The sequence below is a fragment of the Cygnus olor genome, chromosome 13 (assembly GCF_009769625.2).
Source record: "Cygnus olor isolate bCygOlo1 chromosome 13, bCygOlo1.pri.v2, whole genome shotgun sequence".
Classification (NCBI taxonomy): domain Eukaryota; kingdom Metazoa; phylum Chordata; class Aves; order Anseriformes; family Anatidae; genus Cygnus; species Cygnus olor.
Window position 1 is genome coordinate 15,826,331 of NC_049181.1, and position 26,262 is coordinate 15,852,592.

At 48.5% G+C, this 26,262-nt stretch overlaps 1 protein-coding gene across 4 annotated transcripts in view; it reads right to left on the reverse strand.

Moving 5' to 3' along the window:
• The window catches only part of ZNF185 (zinc finger protein 185 with LIM domain), a 47,309-nt gene extending 21,795 nt beyond the window's left edge, over window positions 1-25,514 (reverse strand). For 2 of the 4 annotated variants that reach the window (XM_040572120.1, XM_040572118.1), the window contains exons 1-11: window positions 25,310-25,514; window positions 10,563-10,639; window positions 8,865-9,003; window positions 8,214-8,273; window positions 6,569-6,607; window positions 5,878-5,952; window positions 4,996-5,070; window positions 4,273-4,353; window positions 3,196-3,279; window positions 1,968-2,006; window positions 1,257-1,337 (exon numbers count right to left, since the gene is read on the reverse strand). In XM_040572120.1, coding sequence (XP_040428054.1) covers window positions 1,257-1,337; window positions 1,968-2,006; window positions 3,196-3,279; window positions 4,273-4,353; window positions 4,996-5,070; window positions 5,878-5,952; window positions 6,569-6,607; window positions 8,214-8,273; window positions 8,865-9,003; window positions 10,563-10,587 — 698 coding nt within the window. In that variant the 5' untranslated portion in view covers window positions 10,588-10,639; window positions 25,310-25,514. The remainder of the gene's footprint in view (window positions 1-1,256; window positions 1,338-1,967; window positions 2,007-3,195; window positions 3,280-4,272; window positions 4,354-4,995; window positions 5,071-5,877; window positions 5,953-6,568; window positions 6,608-8,213; window positions 8,274-8,864; window positions 9,004-10,562; window positions 10,640-25,309) is intronic. The other 2 variants (XM_040572119.1, XM_040572117.1) reach the window with 1 other exon arrangement.
• Between the last annotated feature and the right edge of the window lie 748 nt (window positions 25,515-26,262).

Here is a 26,262-nt window from a genome sequence, read left to right on the forward strand (position 1 = left end):
CACTCTCTGTATGTGTATAACCTGTGAGGGAGTGAAAGGGCATCACAGCCCTGCTTCAAACCTGTTCCACAATGGCACAAAATTGCACCAAAATTCATGAGGCAGCTCCTTCATTCTGAAAACAAAGCATTTCAGCCTGAAAGGCCTCATCTATTGGTGCCCCTGCTGGGTCCACAAAGGACCAGAGTGGCAGAGAAGCTAATATTGCTGCTGCCTGGCTTCAAGCCACACCTCATAGTGGGAAGAGAGAGCTGAATCCCAAATTAAATGAATCTGCTTGAAAACAGGAAGATTTTTCCCTCCCAGTACTAACACTGCTATCTCTGCATCAGTGTCAGTCCCACACCACACATCAGCAGTTCCTGACCAGTGTGGACTGGGAGAGGATGTCATCTCTGCTCCTTCACACCAGGGACAGCGTGTCCCCAGGTTCCTCACACCACAGCAGGAACTCTCTAGCCTGTCTGCCGTGGCGCCACGTACACTTGGGCTTCACGGGAGCTTGAGGAAGGGGCTGTGGGCTCAGAATGAGACTAACATTTACTGTCAAAGCAAAGATCAATTTAAAGATAATGAACCTCTCAAACCTCCCAGGTCACACCTATCTGTTGCTATCAAGGCAGAATAATTAAATCTAAAGTCTAACAAAAGCAGAGAGCTGGCTCAGGGGACTAGAAATAATGAGATATTGAGTACTTCATGTCTAGGTGATGGGGTCAGTTCATGCAGCCAAGTCTGCTAGTACAAGAAAATCATTACTATCTGGTGGCTGCTTGATGGGTAGGGTGAGCTCATCTAAACCTGCTCTGACTCTTCCTGTGTGTTGTCTCTACAGAACCACTGCCAGGCTCATTCCTGTGGCATACAAGCACCTCGTGAAGACAGAAGTGATGGGGCTGTGGAGCACGATCAGGAGAGGGGCTTAGTGGCAAGTTTACATCACGTAACTCACACTATAGCTGGCCTGTAGTTAAATGCTGTCTGCCACTCTCCAGGTCTGTCAGCTGGATACCTTATACTACCCTGTATATATCCCTGTGTCTGCCCATTTGCTTCACTGAATTAATTGGTTTCATTTTTTTTTTCATTTTGGATTGTTTTTTATGCAAGACAGAGGCAACCAGGGTTTCATGAAAAGTCTGCTGAAAAACCTCCATCCCTAGCTGTGTTCAGCCTGCTACCTTCCAGCTAAAAGGAAAGTCAGCGTGCCCTAAAAATCAGACAGTCAACACACTACTCCAGAATGAGACCCATACCTGTTGTCATCTGGCGAAAACTTGCATGAACCAGACACAGCTGAACTCCTCCTCTGCTGTCCTTCTTCTTCTATCTCAATTCTTTCAGAAGGAGGGAGGAAAAAAATAAATATCACATCATTTCCCATTTCTCACCGCTAGCTAATCCAGGCAGTTTACTTTTGCTTTCCCTTAATCTATATTTTCCCTCTGTTTCTCTTGGAGGCACATTTTTCCTGTTCTTTGTGCTCCATGTGCTGTTACTGGTGAGTATCTCAACTGGCTGAATGAAGTAAGAACTTCAGCCAAAATCAGTGGCAATTTTCTGTCGCAGTTCCTTTACAAATAGCATCAGCTGATGCTTCAGTTCCAGTAAATGACCTAGACATCATTTCCCTATGGTACCAAGTGCTTTAGAAGTTAAATGCCTGAAGAATGTTGGCACTGCTGCTTGGAACCAGCCTTCCTGGAAGAAGGAAGGCAGTGAATGAGTCCATACAATCCCTCCTCACTTCAGGTTGCCCATAACCTAAAGCATCATCATGTATTCCTAAAGCTCATGACAGTGTGAGCTCTCAAAAGCCAGCATTTTTTAACCCCTTCCATGGGAACTGTCCCCCCTCTACTTTGAAACACCTTGGAATCTCCCATCCCAGCATTTAACAGCAACCCTGGCACAGAACACAGACGTGCAGCCCCAGCAGCATTTTCAGAGCAAGGTCAGTGACCTACCTCTTGGCAAACAAGGGTGGGAATTCTTGTGTCGGGCTGCTGTAAGGGAAGCACAAAGGCAAGAGTTACAAGTTTGGAATTAAAGACAGGCTTTGGGCAGAAGCAGCTTGACCCATATGGTGCAAAGCATTAAGGGGCCCTATTGCACCATTTGGGCAGAGCTGACCATGAGGGAGCGTGCTAAACCTGTGCAAATTACAGAGCAAAAAGTTATAAAACATGAAGTAGAAGCTCCCCAAAAGGGCCTCTCTGATTTTACACCTTCCCACTTTCCTTTCTTCTTGCATGCAAGCCTGCCCCCCACTGCACAATACTTGGTGCACCAGAAGAATTGGCAGCCAGTGCAAACTCCTTTAATGCCCTTACAAATCCTACCCAAGCAAGCCTCTCACTCTGGGCACAGCCAAATGCTGCTGGCACATCCCCTCCCTGCTCCCTCCCCCACTACCAACCTCTTGGTGCCTATTTGTGTCGCCCTGAGTTAGGTCAGGAGGAAAAGGATTTACAGTGAAAGCAAGCTACAAAAAAAGTCACTACCATGGTTCCTGGAAGACCTGAGACTGTCTTAATCTGTTTTTTTTTTTTTTTTTTTTCCTCCCAGGAAAGAAATGGACAACAGAGCCTTGAACACCAGCAGCTCCCACACATCCTTCATGTTGTTGTTGCACACCCACATGTTAGCTAGGTTTTTCGTTTTGGTTTTGTTGTCTTCCCCTACAGAATTATTTTGAAGCCGAAACTAATATCAGGATCTTGTAAATCTAACTATCATTCAAACACAACGTAAAGGCAAAATCTGTCCCAAAAAAATGATCCAAATTGGATGCAATTTCTAACAATGGTTTATATTTGTTCTGATTTCCCCCTACCTTCCAAGTAGTTCCTGCAATGAAACTAGAGAGACCAACATTAAAAACTGACTCTGAAAAATTGGGTCTTAATTTTGGGTCCCAGGGAATTAGGGACTATCACAGTTTTTCTCCTGCTGAAATTTCATCCCTCTCAATAGAGGAGATGTCTCAAGATTCCTAGAAGACTTCCCCAATTCTGCAGTAACCAGCAGATATCCTTGACACTTGGAGAGAGACAGCAGCTAAGTTTTCTTCATTTACTGGAGAGGTACACATCTTCTCTAGTGAGTCTTTGGATCAGGCCACCGCTCGAGTCAGAGCACCACCAGCAGCCTCTTCACTGTCTCCTGCCCCATACTCACATGAGGAAAACTCACCCGTTGCTTTTCTTGGCCGCTGAGAGCACGTAAGCACGTTCCCTGCTGGCAGTGCGTCTCAGGACACTGTTGGCTGCCTCTGTCCTGAAAGGGAAGAGAATGAAGGGGTCACATTCTGCCCATGCTCTTAGTAGCTGCCGGGTGTAGCCTTGAAAAAACGATAGGTGAATAAACCAGTGGAGACTTGTGCTAAACCTGACAGAGCTCCCATGGCTCTGGAAAGCTCCTGAAATCTAGCTAGGGGCAAGACGGGGAACAATGTCTGATCTTTTTCCACTAATATCAATTTTTCTCTTCATACTGAGCCACAGCACTTTCTCACGGATGTAAAGCATCAGGCAATAAAAATCCTTCTCTTCCAGGAGGGCAGAGGGCATTCCCCATCTCAAGACCCGAACTGTTTCAACACTGCATACTCTGGGGGCAAAAAATGGGATACAGGTTTTGTGGCTGATATGCTCCATAGACTGCTCGTGTCTACGCAAACATCAGTAGCACCAAACATACCACAGGGAAAGTTCAAAACTAAAGGACTTTCACTGGTTTATCTCCGCTGGTCAGATTACCAGCTTTCATTTGTAAAAGTCTTGTATCTGAGAAAAAGCATCTTTAGAAACAAGACTGAAAGCAACCCATCTAAACCTGGAGACCCGTCTAGATCTGGACTTCGATGCAAGTCCTCAGGTGGTCCAGTCTCAAAAGATACACGTGTAGGCTGTGGAAGGAGGACTCCTTCCTTTACTGCCAGGCTATTTGTACGTCTCTCTCTCTTCACATAGACACTATGCAGCTGACAGATTCCACAACCCATTTCCAGCTGCCAAATTAATTGGGGTATGCTGTCAGGTTGAATCATGTCAGGCTTTTAATTATATTTTGTTGGGAGTGCAGTCGCCTGTGGGCATTGATGCGCTCCATGTAGAAATATCTGCTTCTTATTATTTCATTGCAATCAGCCCTAATGGCTCAGCTATAATCATCATCAAACTGACCCTGCCAGTAAAGAACAGTTAAACTGAAGTAAGTCCACTTGTCACTGCCCCTTGCAAGAAAAAGGTGGTTACCTGGAAGGCATACCTCTTTTTATGTTCATCTGGACTAAAAGGCACATCCTCCTCATCCAAGTCCACTGATTTTTGTTTAACATTATAGGGAGCTCTGAAAAAGGAAGAGAAGGGGAGAAAGAGTAAGGGAACTGCCTCTGTATATTGTTGCAGAGGCAGCACAAACAAAACCCAAGGCAAATCTGAGGGCTGGGTATGTGGAAAAGGGTTCTGACCCTGGATGTGTTGCATAGGAGTGGGAAGACACTTGTACTTTCCATGTGCATTGGGGTACACGTCTTCACAGGATTTTGTTTTATTAGTGTAGGGGTTTTAAGCCTAGAAGCAGGCTGATAATAAATGCTCAGCTGCATTTCAGGGTACAGACAAAGTCTCTGACATGAAAAACTGTGTAGGAAATGTCAGGAGGGCTGTTCTGCTATGGTTTCATAAAGGCCAGCAATGCTGCAAACCAAGTCTCCAGGCTACGTCCTCCAGTTTTCTGCCTTAATTACTATGAAGTCGTAAAATTCGCTCCTTACAAAGGCCGTTACCAGGTCAAGGAACACCTTACAGCCCACATAGGCCTGGAGGTTGCACTGAGGAATGCTTCAGTTTCTAGAGACAGCTCTGCAGTACTCAGCTAACGAAGGCATGCCTGGCTGGGCACCCACGTGCAGGTGGCTTCATCACTGAAGCTCAGGTGCTGTTGAGCCCGTGCATGGGCTGAAAGCACAGCTCCCCTTTGTACACTCACAGCTTCTTGTAATCCTCAGTTGTCATCCTGTAGCCAGAAGAAGAACGGCATGAGCTGGCTCCCTTCATGGCAGTGCTGCAGATGGCACAAATCACACCTGTTAACACGAGCCTCCTGAACACTCATCCTCCGCCACCCTGTCCCCAGATGAGCTCCACACAACAACAGAAAAGAGTGATCTTAAAGATCCACTCAGTGAACTCGGGGAATGCCTTTTAATTGAGGAGCAGCATTCTTTCCACAGCCTTGGACTAGGATTTGAAGTACACTTTGGTTCCCCAGGGCCACTGTGAGTTGTCAGAGCCAGTATGGCCCTCTGTGGGATGATGCCACTTCATCCTAGGATCAGCCAGGGAGGAGGAAAGACCTCGTGGCATCATTCTTCTCCCCAGCTGAATCAAAACAGGGGAAAAAAGGGGGGTTCAAAAAAGTTTCATCTGAAGTGCAACAAACACCTGTCTAGATCAGAGCCAGGCTTAGATCTTACTGCACTTAAATGTAAATGTCTCTCACAAGACAGGTTTCAAAAACACACCTTAAAAATACCAAAATGAAGTGTTACAGAGCTGCAAGGATTCCTTGCAATTTATCCCCAGTCAAGCCTATTTGCCAAATTAAACCTAAATCCATAAAAATTTTCATGGTCAACTGCCATCCCATGCTTTGGTGGGGGAAATACAGAGTTTGAAGTCGTCTTTTTTCCATGTCTGCTGAGTAGAGCTCTGAAATAAAAGGCCCTGACTTCAGACTTAATCACTGTTCATTTAATTAGCAAAGGAGCTCATTGGAAGCCCACAAGCACCTGCCAAAGTAAAAGGGTCACTAAAAACATAAACAATATTTAAAAGCTCATTTCCATGAAGAACTCGAAGACCTACATACCTTTTCTGGGCTTCCTTGGAAGATGAAGAATTAGGCACAGAAGGAGTCTTATCGATGGTTCTTGTGAACACTCCCCTGGGGAGAAAAGAGACATGCTAAATTTGTTTTGCAAGGCAGAGTTTGGAGCTCAGATGAGGGGGCATGCAGCCACTCTTCAGCCTAACAGCACCTGCATGTCCTCTCAGGAGCAATGTGCTGGCTCAGGACAGTCAAAATTAGAAGGTGCTTCCTTGGGAGAGTCCCATCTATGTACTCCCTGGCTTTACAGTAAAATCAGTTTTCACTTGAGAACAGCCTGGGAATGGCACCACAGGGCTTGCCGACCTTTTTAGGGTAAGGGCGGCATTAGGGTCTCCTCAAACAAACTACATGTCAGAGGAAGCTGAAGCACGTGAGCCCCATCGACAGCGCTGTCCTGAGAACGAGGATGGTGGAACATTTTTGCAGCATGATCATCTTCCCATGTGCGATCAGTGCATCGCACAGAGATCAGATTTTCTGTTAACATCACCAAACTACCTGTGAACAAAACACCCAGGACTATCTCTTCATCAAGGAACTCCCTGAGCATTACAGTGTTCCTAACTGGCAGAATAAACCAAGAGAACACGATATTTTTCATGTTTACTGCTCCTGATCTAGATCTCCTTCCCCTCCAGCCTACGTGCTTCTTGCCACCCTGTATACCAACCTGATGAGGTAACCGGATTGAGGCTTGGAGACGGGAGGCCTGTGCAAAGAACAGACATCAGTGAATTAAGAAACGTGGAAAAGCAACAGCAACAGCACCAGTATTAAAGAGAAATGTCCACATGGCTATCAAGCCAAAAATCCAGCCAAAGGGGCTTTGAGTTGGGCACTGCCTGCCTCAGCTACTGCACCAATTTGACCGTGGGAGGATTCTTTAAAAATGAATTACCTTCAGAACAAGCTCTGTGAAAGAGTGTTGTAAGAAAAATGAATTTTAGAATTCGCCAATCAAAATTAGCCATGCTGACAGTTTTCTGGCTCAAAATGAAGTCCTCAGATTGATGTGGTAAGAGAAGGGAAATTAGGCATAGTACGGATTCTGGCTGTTTTACCACAGGAAAACTTCAGCTTCACACTAACTTCTCTGAGTGTCTGTCTTCAGAAGAGGAGTGCAGCAGAGCTCCCCTGTAGGTAAAAGAAAGGGATACCAGCAGATGGGGACCTGGCCCCTTGCAACAGGGCAGGAGGAAACATCCCTGGAACTTGCTTCAAGCTGGCTTGAAGTCTTCTTGAGACCAAAGTAGGGACCAGGATGAGCCTCAAGGTCCAAACATGGCACAGACAGGCTCGCTACATCCCTGCCCAGATGCCAACCCCTCTTTTCTTGCCTGTCCAGGTGCACTTAGGATCACAGGATAACACGGTGGCAAGGAAGCTCAGCAGGTCTCTGGTTGGTCTAACCCTCCTGCTCCAAGCAGGGTCAGTCCTCAGGTCAGAGCTCAGCAGGAGGGCAGGTTTACACTGCCCAACACCACATGCCCAAAGTGGCTGCCAGGCTCAAATTTGTCCTGTTGCCTTCAGGCGCAGAAATACAAACCCACTGCAGGCTTAGTTTAGCTCTGGAGCTCTCTGGATGGAGAAGCTGGAGGCTGATGAGTGCTGAACACAGCACCAAGCTCTTGGTTCTGCAGTGTCCTCAGAGCAGGCACCAGCAGGCTGTAGCCCATCTCAGCCCCATTGCCTAGCAGTTCCCTGAGCACTGACCTTTGATTGCCACCTGCAGGCACAACAAAAGGGAGAGGAAGCAGGAATTTGCTCACGGGAGAGGGCAATGCTCTCCCAGCAATGGTACTGCAGGTAGCAAAGAGCTTTTATATATAAATAAGCCCATTTCAACAGTTTTGCACTGTAGGATGGAGATCCTACCAGCTCCTAAGTTCCTGAAAAGCCCTCATGGTCTGTGCCTGAAGCAAAACCAACTGCAATACGGAATGGCTTTTGATCTGAGGAGCCTCTGGGCTTAGAGCACACAGGTGTTGCACCAGCACAGGAGCTGATGTGCACCAGTGATCCTTGGGATCGTGTCCTCGAAAGCACCCATTCCTCTGCACTAAAGATACAGATCCATCTGGTCACACATCTCTCCACCATCCGTCTGGACTTTGCAGAAGCTGAGCTGTGCTCTGTATGAGGTGACAGTTCATAAGACACTGCACTGAACAGGCTCTGTATTTTTCAACAGGACCTATATTTCTCAACAATTATGGAAGTGAGTGGATAGGAGTAGGAAGAACCAGTGACAGCATGCACTGACTCCATGGGATAACAGAAAGAAAGCAAACAACAGGATGGGTCCCCCAAATTACCTGTCACTCTGGGGAGCAATAGGTGCTGAAGCTGGGGATCCCCCACCAGCCCGTGCAGACCTGAGTAAAGAGGAAACAGTCACATAATTAACTCCTGCTGTTGCTGATCTTCCTTCTTGAAGGAGGCAGTGATGTTTTCTGAGATTGCTGCTAAGAGAAAACTAGTTTGGGCTTGATTTTGTTTCTGACTAAAAAGAGACCCTGGTGCAGATCGTAGGCATTCCTGGTGCAGGGGTGGCTCCATCTCACAGCCTGTGAGCTGCAGGGGGAGATGCAGACCTGGCTGTTTTACACCACTCACAAACTCCCTCCCATCAAGGTCTGCCTCTTCCTTTGTCACTCTGGAGATGGTGAAACACAATCTGGCTTCAAAAAGCCTTTGGAGTTCTCCTGAGACTTCAAATCTGCCTGTGCTGCTGGATTCACAGCTCCCACACCAAAGGCCATTTCTCAGTGTTTCTCCTCAGTCTTCATTTATCAAAATGAAACAGAAGGACTGCTTCCCTGGGCAGTGCCATTCCCTGGCATCATGGGAACCCCACAACAAGCTAGCATAATGTGTGCTTTTCCTATAGGTTGGAAAATAGAGTTCTTGAGGGAGGCTGATGAGGGAAAGGAAGAAGAGGAGCATTCCTCGGTGGCCACACTTACAGCGGGCTGCTCTTCTTTTCGTCCTCAGAGTCTGAGTTCTGGTGGTGGATCCAGCTCTTGTCTCCCTTCAGGGTGGTGCGAACCTTCATCTGCTTAATGATCCTTCTACGGTCTTCATCCGTAGGTGTAATCACACGTCCTAGGAGAGGCAGAGGGAAAGGAAGGAGAGAGAAGGGTTGTTGAGAAGATTTCAGTGTCAGCAGGTGAACGATGGGTAAATCTCAGACAGCAGGGAGCACAGGTCCCCCATCAGCCAGAGGTGCAAACACTGAACGAGTCTTTTGCTACTTCTGATGAAAGATGGAAACCAGCTATCATCCTGACTTCAGGATCAATTTACTCCAGCTCCCCTGATGTACCACCTCCTCTGCAGAGATTCATAGTTTTTTCACTCCTTTCTGGGGACTGTTTAACATTAATGAGTCAGTTTCTTTCATGAAGACCAAAGACATTCAGTGGGTGGTCTAATCACATATTTACAAAGCAATGCATTTCCTCTGGCATTTCCCATCAGATCAGCTCTAGCATAAGGCTTTTTTGGTTTGTGGGAGAGGATATGTCTGAAGCATGATGCTGAGCCAAGAGCTGGGGGATAAGCCATAAAATGCAAACACCCAACTTTCTCTGGTGTCCTGTCAGAGTTGGAGGAGACACATCCTTTGGATATTAAAAAAAAAAAAAAGAGGAAAAAAACAATAACAAAGATATTTTAACTGGTAAATTCCCCATCTAGCATTTTCTTCTGAAGAAAATAGCTGTTTTTAAGATGAAGACCAGATAAAGAAATCTCCTTTTCTGTGTATTTCTGTTTATCTTCCATCTTTTGCTATTTTGGAAATGGCTGCTAAGAGATGAAAAGGTCGGGCCTGCTCTCCTCATAGGACACGGACCAATACAGCTCAGGGTGTTAGAGATACCAGCAAGTTATTGCAGCTTTACAGCTAACTTCTTATCAGCCAAGCCAAGGAAACCGCCTGTCTGCACACTCTTAGCCGGTGACAAACATGAAATAATTCAATTTAGCTACCAGGAAAGGAGGGTCACTAAGTCTCAGTATCTTGTACTCATCGTGGGCTAAAAGGCTGCCCAGAGATAGTTATCACTGAGCAGTCAACGTGCAGTAAGTTGTTTAATCTTTGACACAAGATTACGTGCTTCAAGGCTAGGTTATGTAGTAGGGGTATGGTGGTGGATTTGTTTGGACAAACACATGCATCAGATTGCCATTGAGGAAAACAGCCATACCAATGAAAAGAATGTCCTTTCTCACGTGGAATTAGCAGCAGCAAAGACACTGATATACCGGGCCATATCTACATCAGGGTGCAGTCTGGGGGACCAGCAGTAACACTCTGCAAGAAGCAGAGCACCTGGAAAAGGAAGGGCTGCTTTTCTTCGCACTGAAACTGCAGATGAAGTCTACTGCTTTGTGGAAATGAACAAGGCACTTCCACTCTTCTCCAGACTACTGTTTCAGGTTACCTATGGATTTGGAAGCATCATTCCACCTGTTCACATCTAAAGGTCCTATGAGCATCTGTCCTGTGAGTCCTATGGGCATGTTGCTGGGTCAAAACACAGCAACTGGTAGCCTCTGTGAGAATTTTCAACACTTCTTTGATAAGATGACATTAGGAGTGTATCATTAATACAGCAGAGGACAGATTCCCAACAGCCTGAGATGGGGAAAGGAATTACCTTTGTTGACACCCAAGGACATCATGGTTCTCACAAGTGCCTTCCCCTGTCAGTTACTGTTTGAAGACCACAGGTCCCTGGAAGAAATGAAAAGGAGAAAAACAGATTAGTAGTTCTGTCAAAAAACAGCTTTTAAGCCATGCAGAAGAGGGAGTATCACAGCAGTGCCACAGCCATAGAGCCTGAAGGGTGGGGAGATCATGGCACATATACCAGAGAGCCGCAATTTCTTCCCATGCCATGCACCTTCAGCATCAAGGATGGAAAAAATCCAGTGGGTGTATTCTCCATACCAGTAAATCTACAGATTGGCCGTGACAGATGCATCCTTCCAACTGTGGAAGGACAGCAGTGGAGGAGACCTCACCAAAGGTGCCCAAATCCACCAAGGTGGGACAGATCTTCTGGAGTCTCTATAATTCAGAGAAGCTGAGGCTGCTTGGGTGAGCCTTGGCATTTTCATCAAACAGGAGTAGAATATAAGGACACTTGACAAATTTCAGTTGACAGAGATGATCCGTATTTCCCCAGGAAACAGAGCAGAGGGAATGTCTTACTGTCCGCCTCTGAAGCGAGAGTTAGCTCTTGCTTCTGATGGCTACTGAGTCCCTCCTGGAGGTGACCACTGTAAAGCAGCAAGGAGAAACTCCTGGACATACAATCTTGGAGATGCTCTGAAATAGCAAATTGGCAGAGCACTTGTTGCTTAGTGCTGCAGTTGAATAAAAACAACCACAAAATAAAAATCAGGAAATATATTGGTTGTTTCAGATACTGCCAAACCAGTGTGTATATATATATATATATATATATATATATATATATTTAATTGGAAAAAAACAAGGAACAAAAGAAAACAGAAACCCCCAAAATTGATCCACTGGGTTTGAGTACCCATGTTAATTCAGCATCTGATTACTTTTTTTGTTTTGTTTTGTTTTTTAAACCATAAATGTTTTTTTTCTTTTTTTTTCCCACCCTTCAAATTATTTTGTGTTAAGCTGCATAAGCCCTTGTTTCAAAGGAGAAAGTCAAGGGCAACTTCCAACCTTTAAAACCCTTTCCTCCATTCTTTCCTTGCCAAAACTATCTGCTGAACCCGGATTCTTAAGCGACTATACTAATCATTAAGAGAAGTGCCCAACCCTATTTGGGAGCCTGCGAATCTAAAATTAGGTTGTTATTATCTGCCGGTGGGCTTGTCTCTGCAACACTGCTGCAAAGCCACACGCCCATACAGAATGCCGAGCGCTGATCTCACAGCGTTGCTTCTTGGCAAAGTCTCCTCCGCTGCCTTGTCTCAGTCAAGGATCTACCTCAGCTCCCTGCATATCCACTCCTCAGCCAGTTTGTGCTCGGATCGTGAACAAGCCCTCTGCAATTACCCCTAGGCTCCCTCTCCCTTTCGCAAACACTCCCAAACATTAATTCAGCTTCTACCGTGAGCTGACAGCCCACCTCTTTTCTTATCCTTCCCAGATCCCCCTTCCCACACAAATTTAATTGTCCCTGCTATTTAAAGAGAAACGTAAACTGTAGTGCTGCCTTAGATATCCACAAAGAGCCTCTCAATACTTGGGTATCTTTCCACCGAAGGTGGGAGGCACTGCTGTAGTCTGTAGGAGCACAGCTGAAGGACCTGTAATCTGGCAACTCTGGATTAAAAAGAAGTCAGTATCTTGGACCTGCACATAGAGAAGCCACGTAGAAAGTGGCTTCATTACCTACTGTGTCCAAGTGATGTCCAGAGCACAGCTACCCTGCTGACTGCAGGTCAGAGGTGCTCCTACGTCCCTGGTGCCCTCTTCCAGGTATTAAATTCTTTCCTATTCCAGGACAAGATAAAGGCTGAAGGAGGTGGAGGATGAGAAGCAGTGGAAAAGAGCTATCCCAAGAGCTTGATATGGCCCTGATTCAGTAGTAGATATAGGCTACGTGCTGTAATATAATGGAGGTATTTGGAAGCTGGAAAGCCGGTACCTATCTAGCAGCACAACTGAGAGGCGATCAGCCCCCCAGCACACAGGCCTACTAAACAAACAAGCAGTGGTTTAGGAGCACGTAGGAAAGACTCTCGGGAGATGCAGAGTGCGGGATGAAGCTCACGGAGGTGCACCACAGCTCCGCTTGGGACCAGCCCTGCAAGAGACATCGTCTCCGTTTGTTGCTTAAACAGAAGCTTTGCTTCTTACTCACACAGCTCCCCTAACTTAACAAATACACCCAGAAAGGAAGGGAAGCCACGAAGGGTGGCACTCAGTATGTGTGTAAATATACGTGCCAGAAACTACAGGTCGGCCAAGCCTTTTCCTCTGGCACTGCGTTCCCTCTTCCCGGCTCACATCATCCTGGGAGGGACCGCAGCAAACGCCGCTGTACTCCACTGATATTTCTGGCTTGACAAACAGGAGTTGGAACATGTCAGTGGTGATCACCCAGCTTAGCTTTGGGGGACTGGCAACTTGTTCTGCCAGCCTGCTTTTTCCACCGATGATTCATGCAATGGCAGCAGCAGCCCAGCTGTCCCAGCAGCTGGGACCGACCGGGAGCTCTCTACGGACTGACGGACAAACTTGAGGAGGTTAGAGCCTGGCTGTCCCCCTGTCCCACACCAAGGATTCTGCCCTCGTCACAAACGCCGTAACGAAGTTGTCCAGAGTGATGCTTTCAGCAAAGCTTCTGTGATGGGCATAGAGGGGTGCAAAGGTCCTTCTGTGAGAGCTGGAGAGGAGTCAGTTCTCTGCTTCCTTTAACGCGCTTTTCTTTGGTTTGTGAAGGCTGCTAGGTGGATATTTTTACCTGTCACCTGAGGATCAAGGCAACGCAGACTAAACAAGATCACCACAAGCTAAGAGGATGCAGCAAGAGAAGAGCAACTCAAGTACCCTATTTCTTGCCCACATTTTTTAATCACCTGCTGTAGGCTCCTGCTGGAGTTGGGACAGTGAGCTTCGTAAACCTTTGTGCTGATGCAATGCAGACCTTACATGTCTACTCAGTGCCTGCTCAGTGACAAGAACATTAAAAGATAAATTAATGCAGGTTATACCATGGATCCTGCAGTGAGAATAACTCAACATTCCCTACATGAGAAAGGAAAAGCTCATTTTCTTCTTTTAATGCTTGCTGGCACCCGGCAAATAAACTGATGTCTACAGATGCCGAGATAGTAGCTGTGCTGAAGAAACAGGAAAAAGAGAGAGATGTGGCCTGCTAACCTAAACCAAAAAAAACAGATCAGCAAACTAGTACCAGGAAAAGCATTTCTCAAAAGCAAGCTCATATCATTTCTCCTTGCTTTGATATTCCAGTGGCTGGTGGTTAGAACACGAAACAGGAGGCGCAGCTTCCCCAGCCACACGAGGCGACAGTGGGACCGCATCCCAGTGCGTCTGCTCCAGCCACAGGGCTCTGCAGAAAGGAGCACAGGATCTGTGGGGCCAGAGAGGATTAGCAAGGGGATGTTGGACTCCAGGGGGCTGACACAAGACTCCTGGGAAAAAGTGGTTCTCACTGCTTCAAGGACTGCTTAGAAATTACACAGCTTCCCCTCTCTGACAAAATTCGAGTTTAGGCTTCAACACATGCACTGTAGGACCTCAACACGTTTCAAAGCATTTTTGACTTTATATTCAATTTTTTGTGAATCTGCAGCGCGGTAATTCTTAAAGACATCAGCTCTAGATTTGGAGGGGTGTCTTCAAGTGTTCACATTTACCCATCATTATTCCCTTGAAAGGCAGTGACAAGCCAACACGGAGCACTGCAGAAATCTCCCTTATCAAAATGTCACCAAGGGATGTGTTTTTTCACAAATGTGCTTTTCTGCTATTGGAACCTCCGCCACAGACAGCGGCTAAGTTACAAGGGTAAAAAGTATTTTTATTGGCACAGCTTATTTGGGAATCGATTACAGCTTCAGCCACGGGCTACAACAATTTCCTCTATTGCTGTGGAAACAAACCTATTTGCCTGGTTCTGGCACAGACTGCAGCTGATCCCAACAGCTCTGCTTCCCACCTGGAGAACAGGACTATCACCTGCCGCTTGACTGAAGCTTGGAGATCCGAACTCAGCAGGTGGTTAGGATCCAAAAGCACCGTTCCACCTCGTGAGAGTCACTCAGAAGCTGGGAGCATGGCCTGTAAGTTTGGAAGCAAACAACAAAGATTGTCTTCTGGCAGCACCGAGGGATACCTGCGGATCTCTGGAGCTGGCTGAGAGCCTAATTTACAGCTATACACCACTGCAGCTGTCTTTTCAGGGCAGCTTCTCCAAAAGCCCCAGAAGAAACCCCTTCCTCTACACAAGATGCCAGAGACATGCTGTTTCCTGCCCCCATTACCAACACACCTTGAACATTAGCCCAGCACCTGGCCCTGGTGGCAAAATGGGAGATAAAAGGGAAGAAGGCGCTTCAGACTAGCCATGACCCAAAAATGATGCTTCAGGCTAGAAATCACGGCAATATCATCCCTCTATATTTCGGGCACTCCAAGCCCTGTGTCTATAGCATCCCACTGCTAACACAAAGCACTCTGCATGCACGGGAGCTTCCAGGCTCGTGGCCCCACAGAGAAGCACACAGCACAGCAGAGAAACACAACAAAAACAACTCGTGGCCTCTTCCTGACATGCAAAGGTGACCTTCCCCTGAAAACCTCCACTCGCCAACAGGCAGGTCTCAGATTTTGAGGCACTGGATGAAAGACAAGCAGGTAGAGCTGAAGAGTTTGTAACCTTTCTCACAGCCACCAACCCTCCCTGCCCTTTGCTGTCCCACACTTCTCTCTCCCCCCACCACTGCAGAATCCCTTTTTATTTTTATTTTTTTTTGTAAGACTTATCCACACTGATTTCCACACTTTGTAATCACCTGTTTCCAAACACACAGCAGTAAAATCTATGCCACGATGCATACAGAACGTGGAGATCTCTACCTCTCACGGAGACCAAAACCACTTCTGCCTTAAACTAAACCCATCACTTCCCTCTTGCCTTGTAGTGAGGAAGTAACTCTGCAGGCCCGCACACACCTTTTTGTCCTCTGCGGATTTGTTACCTAACACAAAAAGCTTCTGCTGTGGGACTATTCTAAGAGGACACGCAGCCAGTCACACTGTTTTAGCCACCAGAGCAGTTCAGGAATAGATTCTTCCTCTTAGACATTCACTACAAATATGAAATTTGAGACAAAAACATCATTCCAATAAAAAATCCACATTCCTTTCATGATTTGTACATGGAAGGTTTTCTTGTAGAAGTCCAGCGGGAGCCCTTCAGAGCCTCCTATTAAGCGCCTGCACGCCATCAGTGCAATAGGCCCTCGATCCTAATTGGCACCCTTGGGTGCCATCGCTATGCAAATGAGCACTAATCGTTCTTCATTTCCTGATCCAAACAGTTATTGCGGGCTCCGTTAAGCATTGCCTGGTTTGCTGCGAGATGGCTGCACTTGGAGAGATGGATCCCTTAACGTAAATCCCCCGAACAACCTTACAGAGCTGCCTCAGGCTTAACGTTTGCAAAATGCCCTGGGATCCTTGAGATAAATATCTGAGTGGCTCGAAAAATGCCAGCTCTGAGAGGTGATTCTCCTCTGAAAGCAGCTGCAGAAGAGTAAATGTTTTTGGAGAAAAAAAATAGATTGGTAAATATGTGCCAATTTCACCAGATTTTTTACCTTAAAACAAAATGACGATGTAAGTGCTTCTACTTGCAGAAGCATAAGGCTCTGCGAGAAAGCCCTGAGCTGGGGTGCATCACCTGCCTGGTGTCAAGGTCACATCTCAGTGGTGCAAACCACATCCCTGAGGGGCGAGTCCTGGCCACGCAGCAGATCCAGGAGCTCCACGTCCTGACTCCTTGGTGCTGTGACAGCGTCCCTGCTTTCACACAGCAGGTTCTCAGACCAACTACCGTTTGGCCTGTGATCTGAGAAAAACACCGTGAGCTTGTAAGCATCAGCTACTAGAGAGACATCAAACAAGCAATAAAAAAAACACAACCGACTGACCATGGTGCCTCAACCTGCCCGTTGAAGTGACTCCTTCCTCAGCAGGGACAGCTGGGCATTGCTACAGGCAGCGCTTAAACAAGGGTACGTGAGTGCCATGACCTACCTCTCAGTCTAGGAAAAATTTCTAGGTAGCATGAGAGAGAGAGCTCAAGTTCCTCCCATACCTTCTTACAGGCTTCTAAGCTAAAACAATTTAGATTTCATCTATTTTCAAAGACCTGGGACTCACAGAGCAATGTGTGCGTGCCACCCATGCAGAGCACACCTGGGTCCAAATTCAAACGCCACCTACCTTCAACCTAGGTCATTGTAATGTCTGTGGGATACACACATTGCAGCGTGTGCGGTACGCAGAGGTTGAGTCCAGGAATATATATATATATATATATATATATATATATATATGCTCAATCCCTCCTGTAGCTCAATCTGTAGTTAAGCCTAAATACATTATACTTTGTCTACTGCACATACTTTTTCTCTCTCTGGATTCAGGAGTCACTGCACAACGACGGTTCTGCACACACAGCCCTGAATGGATGTTTCAGGTGGTACAAAAACACCAAGACTTGTGTTCATCTAGAAAGTGTTAAGAATAGTATTTGGAGTGATCTGTTTCTTTTCTTTTTTTTTCCACCAAAAATAAATATATTGCAGAAAAAATGGGTAAAAGCTGCCAATTTCTCTACACTTTGCCTTAAAACAAAAGGGGATGGAAGTGCTTTATTTGCAAAAGCACAAGACTCTGTGAGAAACCCCTTAGCTGGAAACAAAGACAGCCAGAGGAGCCTTTAAGAGCTGTCGCAGTCAGCCCAAATCCCAGTGATGCCGGACACAGGGGATATTAAACACCTTCCTTCATAACTGCCTTTAGGAACAAACCCCAGATGCAGTGATCAAATGCATCTCACTGCAAAAGACCCCTCATGGTCTGCGTCAAACCAGCTACTGAATTTTTGAAGAAATAGCTTCAAAAAAGCCCAGCTGGTTTAATGGGAGGTAACCGAATCAAAGTGATTTGGTTTCCTGGGGTAGATGCCTACAGGAGTTCTCATTTTCCAGTCCTCAAAATCCTCAGGGTCCTGCGGACGACCTACAAGAACAAGCCTTTACTGAAAATAAGTGTGGAAAGGCTACAGCCAGGATGCCTGGTCCTCCAGTGATAAAGGTGTATCCACTGGAATTGCAACCTGCAGAGTGGAAAAAGCTGAAAAAAAAATAAATCACAGGTTTGCTCTCTAAGGAAGAAAAGAGACCTGAGCCATTCAGCGAGTGCCTGGCTGTTGTAAGAGGGGTTAACTCCCAACTGCCTTAGCACAAGGGAAAGAAAATCAAGTCCCCAGGTGCCATCTGAGTCTATTTAATAAAGAGGATAAAAGAAGAGGCCTAGCATGCTGCTCAGCACCTCATGCAGCCCGGAGAAAACACCTGCCTCTTTGTCGAGAGGAGCTGACGTGGCCGACATCAGCAAGCAGAGCCAGCGGCTCTGCCAGGGAGGGAAACGCCTCCCAAAATCTGCGGGGACATCGCTCATCTCGGCTCCTGGTGCGGGTCCGTGTCCTGCACAAAGGTGGCTTTTAGGGGCCTGAATCGCACCCCCCTGCCGGCTCGTAAGGAGGGGTTATTCTTCTCCTCCTCCTTTCTGTCATCTGCTTTATTATTTCTTTAAATGTAGTGTTGCAATATTAGAGGAATGGGAAATTAGTAGGTTGTGGGCTTACTCACTTCCCAGGCATCACTGGGAATGGGCAAAAGATGGAAGTTTTTTTAATCACCAGTTGTTTCCAGAATAGAAAAAGGTTGTTCTGGTTTGACACGAGGACACAGCTTTCAGCAAGCAGAATTCAGACTAGATCATGACAGCCAAGGAATTTAGTTTCACGCCACACTGCTATACATATTTCAAACAAGATTAAAGTAAAAAAAATGCAGAAAAAGCTATATTATTTCAAAACAAAGTAAAAAGGTTTCATTCCAGAAGGCTTAAATTTGCCTTTTGTTTCAGATTTTGACTTTTTTTCCTTGGGAACAAAAACTTAGTGAAGCTTGCATGCGTTTTTGAAAGGGTTCAGTGTTGCGAATTTTGGAAAAAAATAAAAAGAAATGTGCAGGTCTAACCAGAGCTGTATCAGGTTCGTCACTGCCAGCCCAAGTTCCCAAGGCAAAGCAGCTGCCATCTCCAGCCTCCTGAAAGTACTCCAAACGTCTCCTTTACCCCAACCCCAGCCAGAAAAACAACGTGAGAGCCCCTGAGAGTCATTTTCTCCTATTCAAATCCCCCAGATGCTCTGCCCACAGTCCAAGCTTTGAATTCAGGGTATGCCTTCCCAAGGGGTCCTAAGGACATACCTGACTCCACGCAGCTGGCTTCTGCTCTAGTCCTCCGAGAGATGCATCTCCCTGCCTCCTTCTGCTCTTAAGCAAGAGGAGAGGCTTTATCCTGTCCCAGGAGCTTCATTCCCCTCCCAGGTGCTGGCTGGAAGCAGCACATCAGGGCAGGGCTTTGCAGAAATACTCCACGGTGGCCTGCTCGTGCCCTCGTTAGTGCCTGTGGTGACATCCTGCACTGAGAGCAGGGCTGGGACAACGTGGAAATTTGGATCTTCCCTATCTGCCTTCCCGAGCCCCACACCCAGCGCAGGATGCCAGGCCAGCAGAGAGGCAAGCGTGGACCTTTCAGCTCTGCTCTTGAAAACCTTCCACCTCGCTCCTGGCTCTCGCCCCGCGCTCACGGCCAGCACGCTGCTCAGCCCTGCAACCACCTCTTCATCTCTTATCTCCCTGTTTCCCAAACTCGTCCTTCCCTCCTGCTGAATCTACCCACGTCCAGGACCCGGACAGGCTGGCACCTTACCGAGGCTCTTCATGGGATGGGATGTTTCCAGCATGGGGCGTAACAGCAGAGAAAACTGATGCCGTGGTCCTACAGTGGGGAGAGGCGAGGCGCTGGCCCCTCAGCCAGTTTTTAAATTCGTCTCTCCCCAGGTTCTCATGAGCCCTTTATGAGTCAGGACCTGATCGCCTTCCAGGCAATCAAACCCAAATTGCCTCTCCCCTCTCCGCGATAGCAGGTCTCAGGTATGCAGCGCAGGTGGAGCTGCACGCTGGGTACGCGGGAGGAGGCGAGGCCGATCACCTGCGTGATAGCACCGGGAGAACCGGAGCACCTCTGCTGATGAGCTGGGTTTCCCTCTCCACCAGCTGCACGGGGCTGATGCCAGCAGGAGCAGGGATGAATTTGGCTTGGTTACGACAGCTGATGACCTCCTAACTTCTGCAGAGCACTTCACAAGGCAGAGGGGTCTCCAGGCCTCCCCTCCTCCTGCTTCTCTCTCCAACTCTTCCCTACGAGTAGCATCAGGATGCAGGAAACTGGCTGGCCATCCTGGGTAATACGAATACACAACAGCTACAGGCTAGATACAATTCCTGATATATGAAATCTGTGATTTACAGCACATCTTAGCCTCAAGTTTTTAGTAGGATACAGCCAACGCAAGTCCCTCAGCCTTTGTGCTGGGTGATAGCAACTGGCGTTCAGCTTTCAGACACTGACCTCTGGGATATCCCAGACAGCAGGTGACCCATAAAAATGGGTGTTATGATGCCTAAATTCCTGCTGACAAGCCATCCAACGTGAGCACCCCAGCACAAAAAATAAACGTTCGACCAAAGCCCCGTTAGTACACCGCATCCTGAGACCACATGCTTCAAATGGAGCTGCTAGCTAAATCCATCCTAAGCAAGCCCTGATTTTCAAAGGCACAGAGCACCAACAAGACCCCGTGGTCCTGAAAATCCCAGGCAGGCTATGTCCACCTCCAGGAAACCACACGAGCAGCTTCGCTACAGAGCTGGACGGGGACAGCCTTTGTCACGGAGTCACTGCAGGCAGGAAAGGCACGGTGCCCGCCAGCACGCTGAAGACGCTGCCTCTGAAGCTCCTCGTCATGTGAATGAAAGCAATTACAAGCTACTTAATAAGGAAAGGGGAGCTGAAACCTTGCTTAGATTTTAATCTTTGGGGTGTGCCTGTCTGCGGGCAGCCAGCCAGCTCTGCTCACCCTCTGCATGCTCCCAGGTGCTGGAGTGGTCCCTACCTCGGGTACTTCAACGTGCTTTGAGCTTTTAAGGCAGCTGCAAGGTAAGCTGCTGGTGCCAGTGGGCTACAAAGTCTCTTCCTCTCAGCAGTGTTTCAGGGAGCCTGTTCCTGGTGAAAATCCCCCCATGCAGGCAAAACAAGCTGCAAAGCTCAATCTGTCTGCCAGGGCCCTTGTGACATGCAACCACAAGGGTGGGCACCGTCAGCAGCAGTCCCAGCAGAGGAGCCAAGAGATGGCTCCAGCACAGCCTCCTCTTACCCTTAGCAGGGAGCGATCCCTACAGGTCACAGCCTGGTTGTGCCCTTGTCCATTCCCAAGGCCACTGTGTCCCCAGGGCCACAGAGGCTGCAGCTGGCCCTGGGCAGCAGCGTGAGGAAGAACACGATCGATCTCTGCCTGCTCGTGCAGTGCTCTGCAAAGGAACTGATGTACCGCCAGAGCAGCACTCTTTGCTAATAAATTCTCCAAGTGCCAGAAATCAGCAGCCCATCGCTTAATTGGGAATGATTCTGCTTTCTGTGTAAGCCACTTAAAAAGATGTAATTATACCCCAGGAGATGAAACACTAGCTATTCTTTAAAAGCTGACTGCAGCTCTTATTAGCTGCAAACACACAGAAGGAAAACTCGCCAGCCATCCCCCTTTTTGATGGCTCAACTGCAACTTTAAAATGTTAATAACAATTTTTCAGCCTGCTTTTGTCAGGAGTTTGTAGGGCACTTGCAGTAATAGCCCCTTTGCACCTAATAGACACCTTGCCCTCTGTTTGTCTCGGTGATGAGCTGGATCCAACACTGGACCTAGTTCTGAGGACTAAATGAATGCCCTGGGAAAGGAAGCAGCGCTGCTTTGATCCGGTAAATACAGCCTTCCTGGAGAGTGCCACGGGGTGCCTTTACACTCCTGAACTGTCTGCGCAGCCCCAGCCAGCCGCCGAGTTCACGTTACAGCTCTCCGGTTCCCCGGTCGCAGGAGGGGACCTCCCTTGGATGTCGGGGCACCAGGCTCACCTTACCGCCCCGGGCCCCGCAGGAGCTGCACGCTGAGGAGCTGCGAGCCACAAGTCCTGTACTGCTCGTGCCTTCCGGGCAGGGACCCCGTGGCTGAGCCCTGCAGCACTTCCCGAGTCCATGCAACAGGGAGGCAAACTCGGGCTTTCAACGCAAAAGCCGTTAATAGACGACAAACCTTCTAAACCAGGGTTACTCTCCTTCAGCCCAAAGTATCACCTGCAAGACCAGCTGCAAAGCGATCCCTCCCCGCCTAGAGCACCGCAGGACCCGCAGCCAGCAGCTCCAGGCTGTGCTGCCCCCACCAGCGCTGTCCTGGTGCCTTCAGAGCGATCTCTCGCACGCTCCTCCTAGGTGGAAGCACAGAACTCATTGCACCATTGAACCTGTGTGCCCCTGGAGGACTTGACCAGTGACCTGAATGTCAGCCCTCAGCTGCAAACTGGGCCGAGGTCAGTCAGGAGGAAGAGTCTCATGGTTTAACAATAATTAATGCATATTCTGACCTTCACGGTCCTCAAATTAAAAGGTATTTAAAACTTGCAAAAGGCTTGAATTAGAACTTCTTATGAACTTCTTAAACTCCGCAGACTCTGAGGATTTTGTTATCTAGACCTAAATCAGGGTCCCCGTCCCTACTCTCCAACCCCTATGGGACAAGGCAGGGCCTTGAATTAACACTCAACAGACCAAGCCCACCTTTTCCAAACCCACAGGAAGGAAAGCCAGGGAGAGAAAGCTTCTCCACAGAGGTCAGACGCAAACACAAGGCTCCCTGCCCCAGAAAAGCAGCATCCAGGTTTCGGGATTGCTAATCCAGGTCTGTGCACTGTCAGGCTGCCCTCCAGTGATCTGGATTAGGCGTGGGCACATACTTGCATTTCTCTTGCATTAGCCAGAGAGCACAATGCAAACCTTGTGCCAGTGTTATGCTTTTATGTCAGCTGTTACCTGATCTGCTACGAAGGTAGAGCAGTGTGGACAGACTGTGCCTGATCTGGCATAAAACCTGCCAGCGCAAAGTTAACCCTTAAAGTTCATTTGAAGAAGCTGGAACCAGCAAAGAAAGTTTACGCTGGGTTAGCGCTGTGAAATTTTTGAGCCAGCACTGCTACGACTAGATTTATTTCACCTTTGTTCTCCAGCTTGAATGACATCCCGTGCCTGGGAAGGATGGGCAGCTTCCGCCCCGCTGTCTGCACTTGTGGAAGCAAGTGACAGCAGGAATTACACTTGGGGCTTCGGGCTGTAAACTCACAGCCGGCAATTTAGGATCTCATCCCACCTCGTCCACACAGGTGGACGAGCGTGTTCGCAGCGGGAGGCTGTCAGCCTGCCTCTGAAGGACCAAGGCCACCAGCCTGAAGCTCGCTCCAGGACTCGGACTGAGCCCCCAGGGCAGATCTAATGCATCACGTCGTGATACCGGCCCTGCGTTAGGAGCAACTCGGTGGCTGGAGGCTTTCAAACAGACATAAAATCACGCATAACTGCCTAACTATAGAAAGGCTCGTAATGCTAAACCCATGCTGATATTTAAGAAGGCTGCAATAAGGTCTCCCCAGAGCTTTCTCTTCTCCAGGCTAACCAAACCCAGCTCTCCGAACCTTTCTTCGCAGGAGAGGTGCTCCAGGATGGCCACGCCGCTGCAGGTGACACTTTATGCCTCCACTGCTGTTCTTCTGCGATGCTAGTCAAATAATTCACATGCATCGCAGTCATTAACTGCGTGCCCACCTTTCTCAGGGCAGCCGACACGACCCTGAACACGCATCGCGGGAACAGCAAGCACTTGTGGCTGCAGCCGGGCCTGCTGGCTGTGCGGGATTGCTACGAAGAGCCTCAGCCCAGCACTGCAACTCCTTGGATCCCCGTCACCAGTACCCGGGGACAGCAAACGTCTCTCCTTCCTCAGGCACGGAGAAAAGTGAGATGAAGACCAGTGGCTGCCGTGGGGAAGCCTGCGCAGAACTCCAAGGCGAGCACTGGACACGTTTCAGCCGTGTCTGACAGCTGTTGTAAAGCTACACGTGCACAATTTTTTATTTTTTTTTAATTCTCTCACAACCACATACCCCACAATGAAGAATTTCAGTCCAACCAGATGAAGCTGGCAAAGACACGAGCTATTGAAGTCAGGAAAGCGTGGTATAAACTTCATCAGAGCGACACGCAATCCTGCCTGTCCCGAGAGACCTTCCCGGGGCCCTGCTGTGCTGGGAGCTGCACAAACCGACACGGCACGACCACCCCCAGCACAGCAGCTCGCCGCTCTTGGTGCCCAAAATTACTGAATCGTTTTTCACTGTACTGGGTACGCAGTTTCATTACTCTAATTACAAGGCATTAATTCCTAATTGCTCAACTAATTTTTGTATTTGAAAAGGAAGAAGGATGTAAAGGATGTTTACCGCACCCACATGCTATTGACCTTATGCCTTGATGTCTAAAGATGAAAGCAGGAAGGAAGGAAAAGTTTTGGGGCTTTCAAAGGCAGAGCTTTGCATTTGTATGACAGACCCATAAACAGCGCAGGACAAAAAATCCTACTGATGTTTCACGGCATCTCAGAGACACTACAAAGTTTTGCCACAAAAAAAAAATTTCTTTAGAAAAGAAAATTAAAATCTATCATTTGTGAAGACTGGGACTTACAGTTAAATAATTCCGGGGAACAAATTCAATATTTTGTCTTTGGCTGGATGAAACCAGAATAAGCACAAGGCCCTGATGGATCTGACACGGGAGGACATCCCTGCTCTGCAGCCCGTGGTGAGCAACCTGTCTCCTGACCATGGGCAGCTCGTTCTCCTGGCTGGGTTTTGTCTTGGAGCAGCAGCGGGGCAGGGATGGGGGGAATGGAGAAGACGTTCACCAAGCTTCGAGGTGGGAAGAAGCAAGGACTGAGGGAGGTGCTCGTCTCCTCCGCATGAGCTTTACCACTCCCATCCCTTCCTTTCCAGGGTGCTGATTTCATGATCAGAGGGAAACAAAACAAGGCAGAGGAGCGCAGAGAGAAGAATCTCCATCTGCGTCCCTCTCCATCACACACTGGTCTTGGGGAAGGGGGTTAGGAGTGGTGGCATGCAGAGCAGCTGACCCCAAGCCTCTCAGAAGGCTGTCCAGAGTCACAGGTTCAAACTATACCAGTTGTGCAGAGCTGCTTGCTCATGTCTGCGCACAGACTTGTCCCTGCTGCCATACCCCCTGCTATACCTCATAAATTAAGCAGGTGACAGATTTTAGAAAGACAGGGATGGGCAAGGAGGGAACTCAGTGATCAGACGGAGAGCAGCAAAACCTCATAGCCAAACATCCCGTTCTGCCTTATTTACATGTTGGCACTAATACCATCCTTGTAGTATCTACGTACCATTTTAGATCCACACTTTGCTCCCATACACTGGAGAAAAGAGCTTCATCTCTCTCTTTACAGGAGGCATCAGTTCAAGCGTCCCTCAACCCCACCAGATCCCTGTGTCAGCAGGTTAGGAGGGGACAGTCCTCCTCCTCCTCCTCCTCTCCAGCAGAGCCAGCAGGTGAAGCGCGGGTGGCAGCAGCACCCCAGCCGCCCTCTGCGAGGCTCAGAGGAGCAGTCTCCCTGCCCAGCCCTACCTGCGGAGGCTCCTCAGCTGCGGCTTTCCCCCAGAAGACAGACGCGGCGCAGTCTGCAACCAGTCTCCCAGCGCCTTGCCCCCCAAGGGCTCGAAGCAGCGGGTATCTCCGATCCTCCCCGGCAGCGAGGCGGCTGTGGGCGAGGCAGAGCCCTTACCTGCCGGGCGGACCGAGAGGGCCGGCTCCGGGAAGCCAAGCCTTGTTTTGAGGAGGAGACCTGGGTGTGTTTTGCCCTTCAGGGGAATCAAACAGGTTTCTCCATTCAGGCTGCACGGTCTCCCCTCCCCGCCAGCTCTCCTCTACATTCCTCGCATTCTCCAGCCCTGTGCTGTGGTGGGACAGCAGGGAGCAGCCCCCTGCTCTCGCCCACCGAATTTCTTCCTTCCCAGGCCAAACATCACCAGAGCTGCCCAGGGACAGGTTCGCCCCGCAGGAAGGGGGAGCGGGCACCCCGCTGCTGCTCCCCCACAGGCAAGCCCCTGCCTCTGGGAGAGCTGCTTCCAGCAGTGGTACCCAGGGAGCATCAGGGGCTGGCGCTGTAATCAGCGCTCAGAGATCCTCTCCTTGTAACTAATTAAACGAGGTACGCAGGTGCGATTATCACCATTCACAGCAGAGGAAGTCGTCAGGTACTATCATCTTCCTCAATTTATTTTCCCTTCTAATTAATTGCTGCAGTTGCCACAAGATCCCCGAGGCCCAGCTCCACCAGCCAGTCTCTAGGACGCAGCGAGGCCCCTGGACACGCTTTTTGCCAGCCCCTAAGGACTTGGGGTTAGAGGCAGGACTTTTGAGCGCTTTTCAGAAGTCAGGGCTTCAGCCCAGGACCGCCACAGGCTGACAAGAAGGCGCTGAAGCCCCAGCCCTGCATCTGTCAGAACCTCTCCCCATCTGTGCGCCCACCTCTCCCTCCGGCTGCAGCCTGATCAGAAGTAACGAGGAGCCTGGAGTAG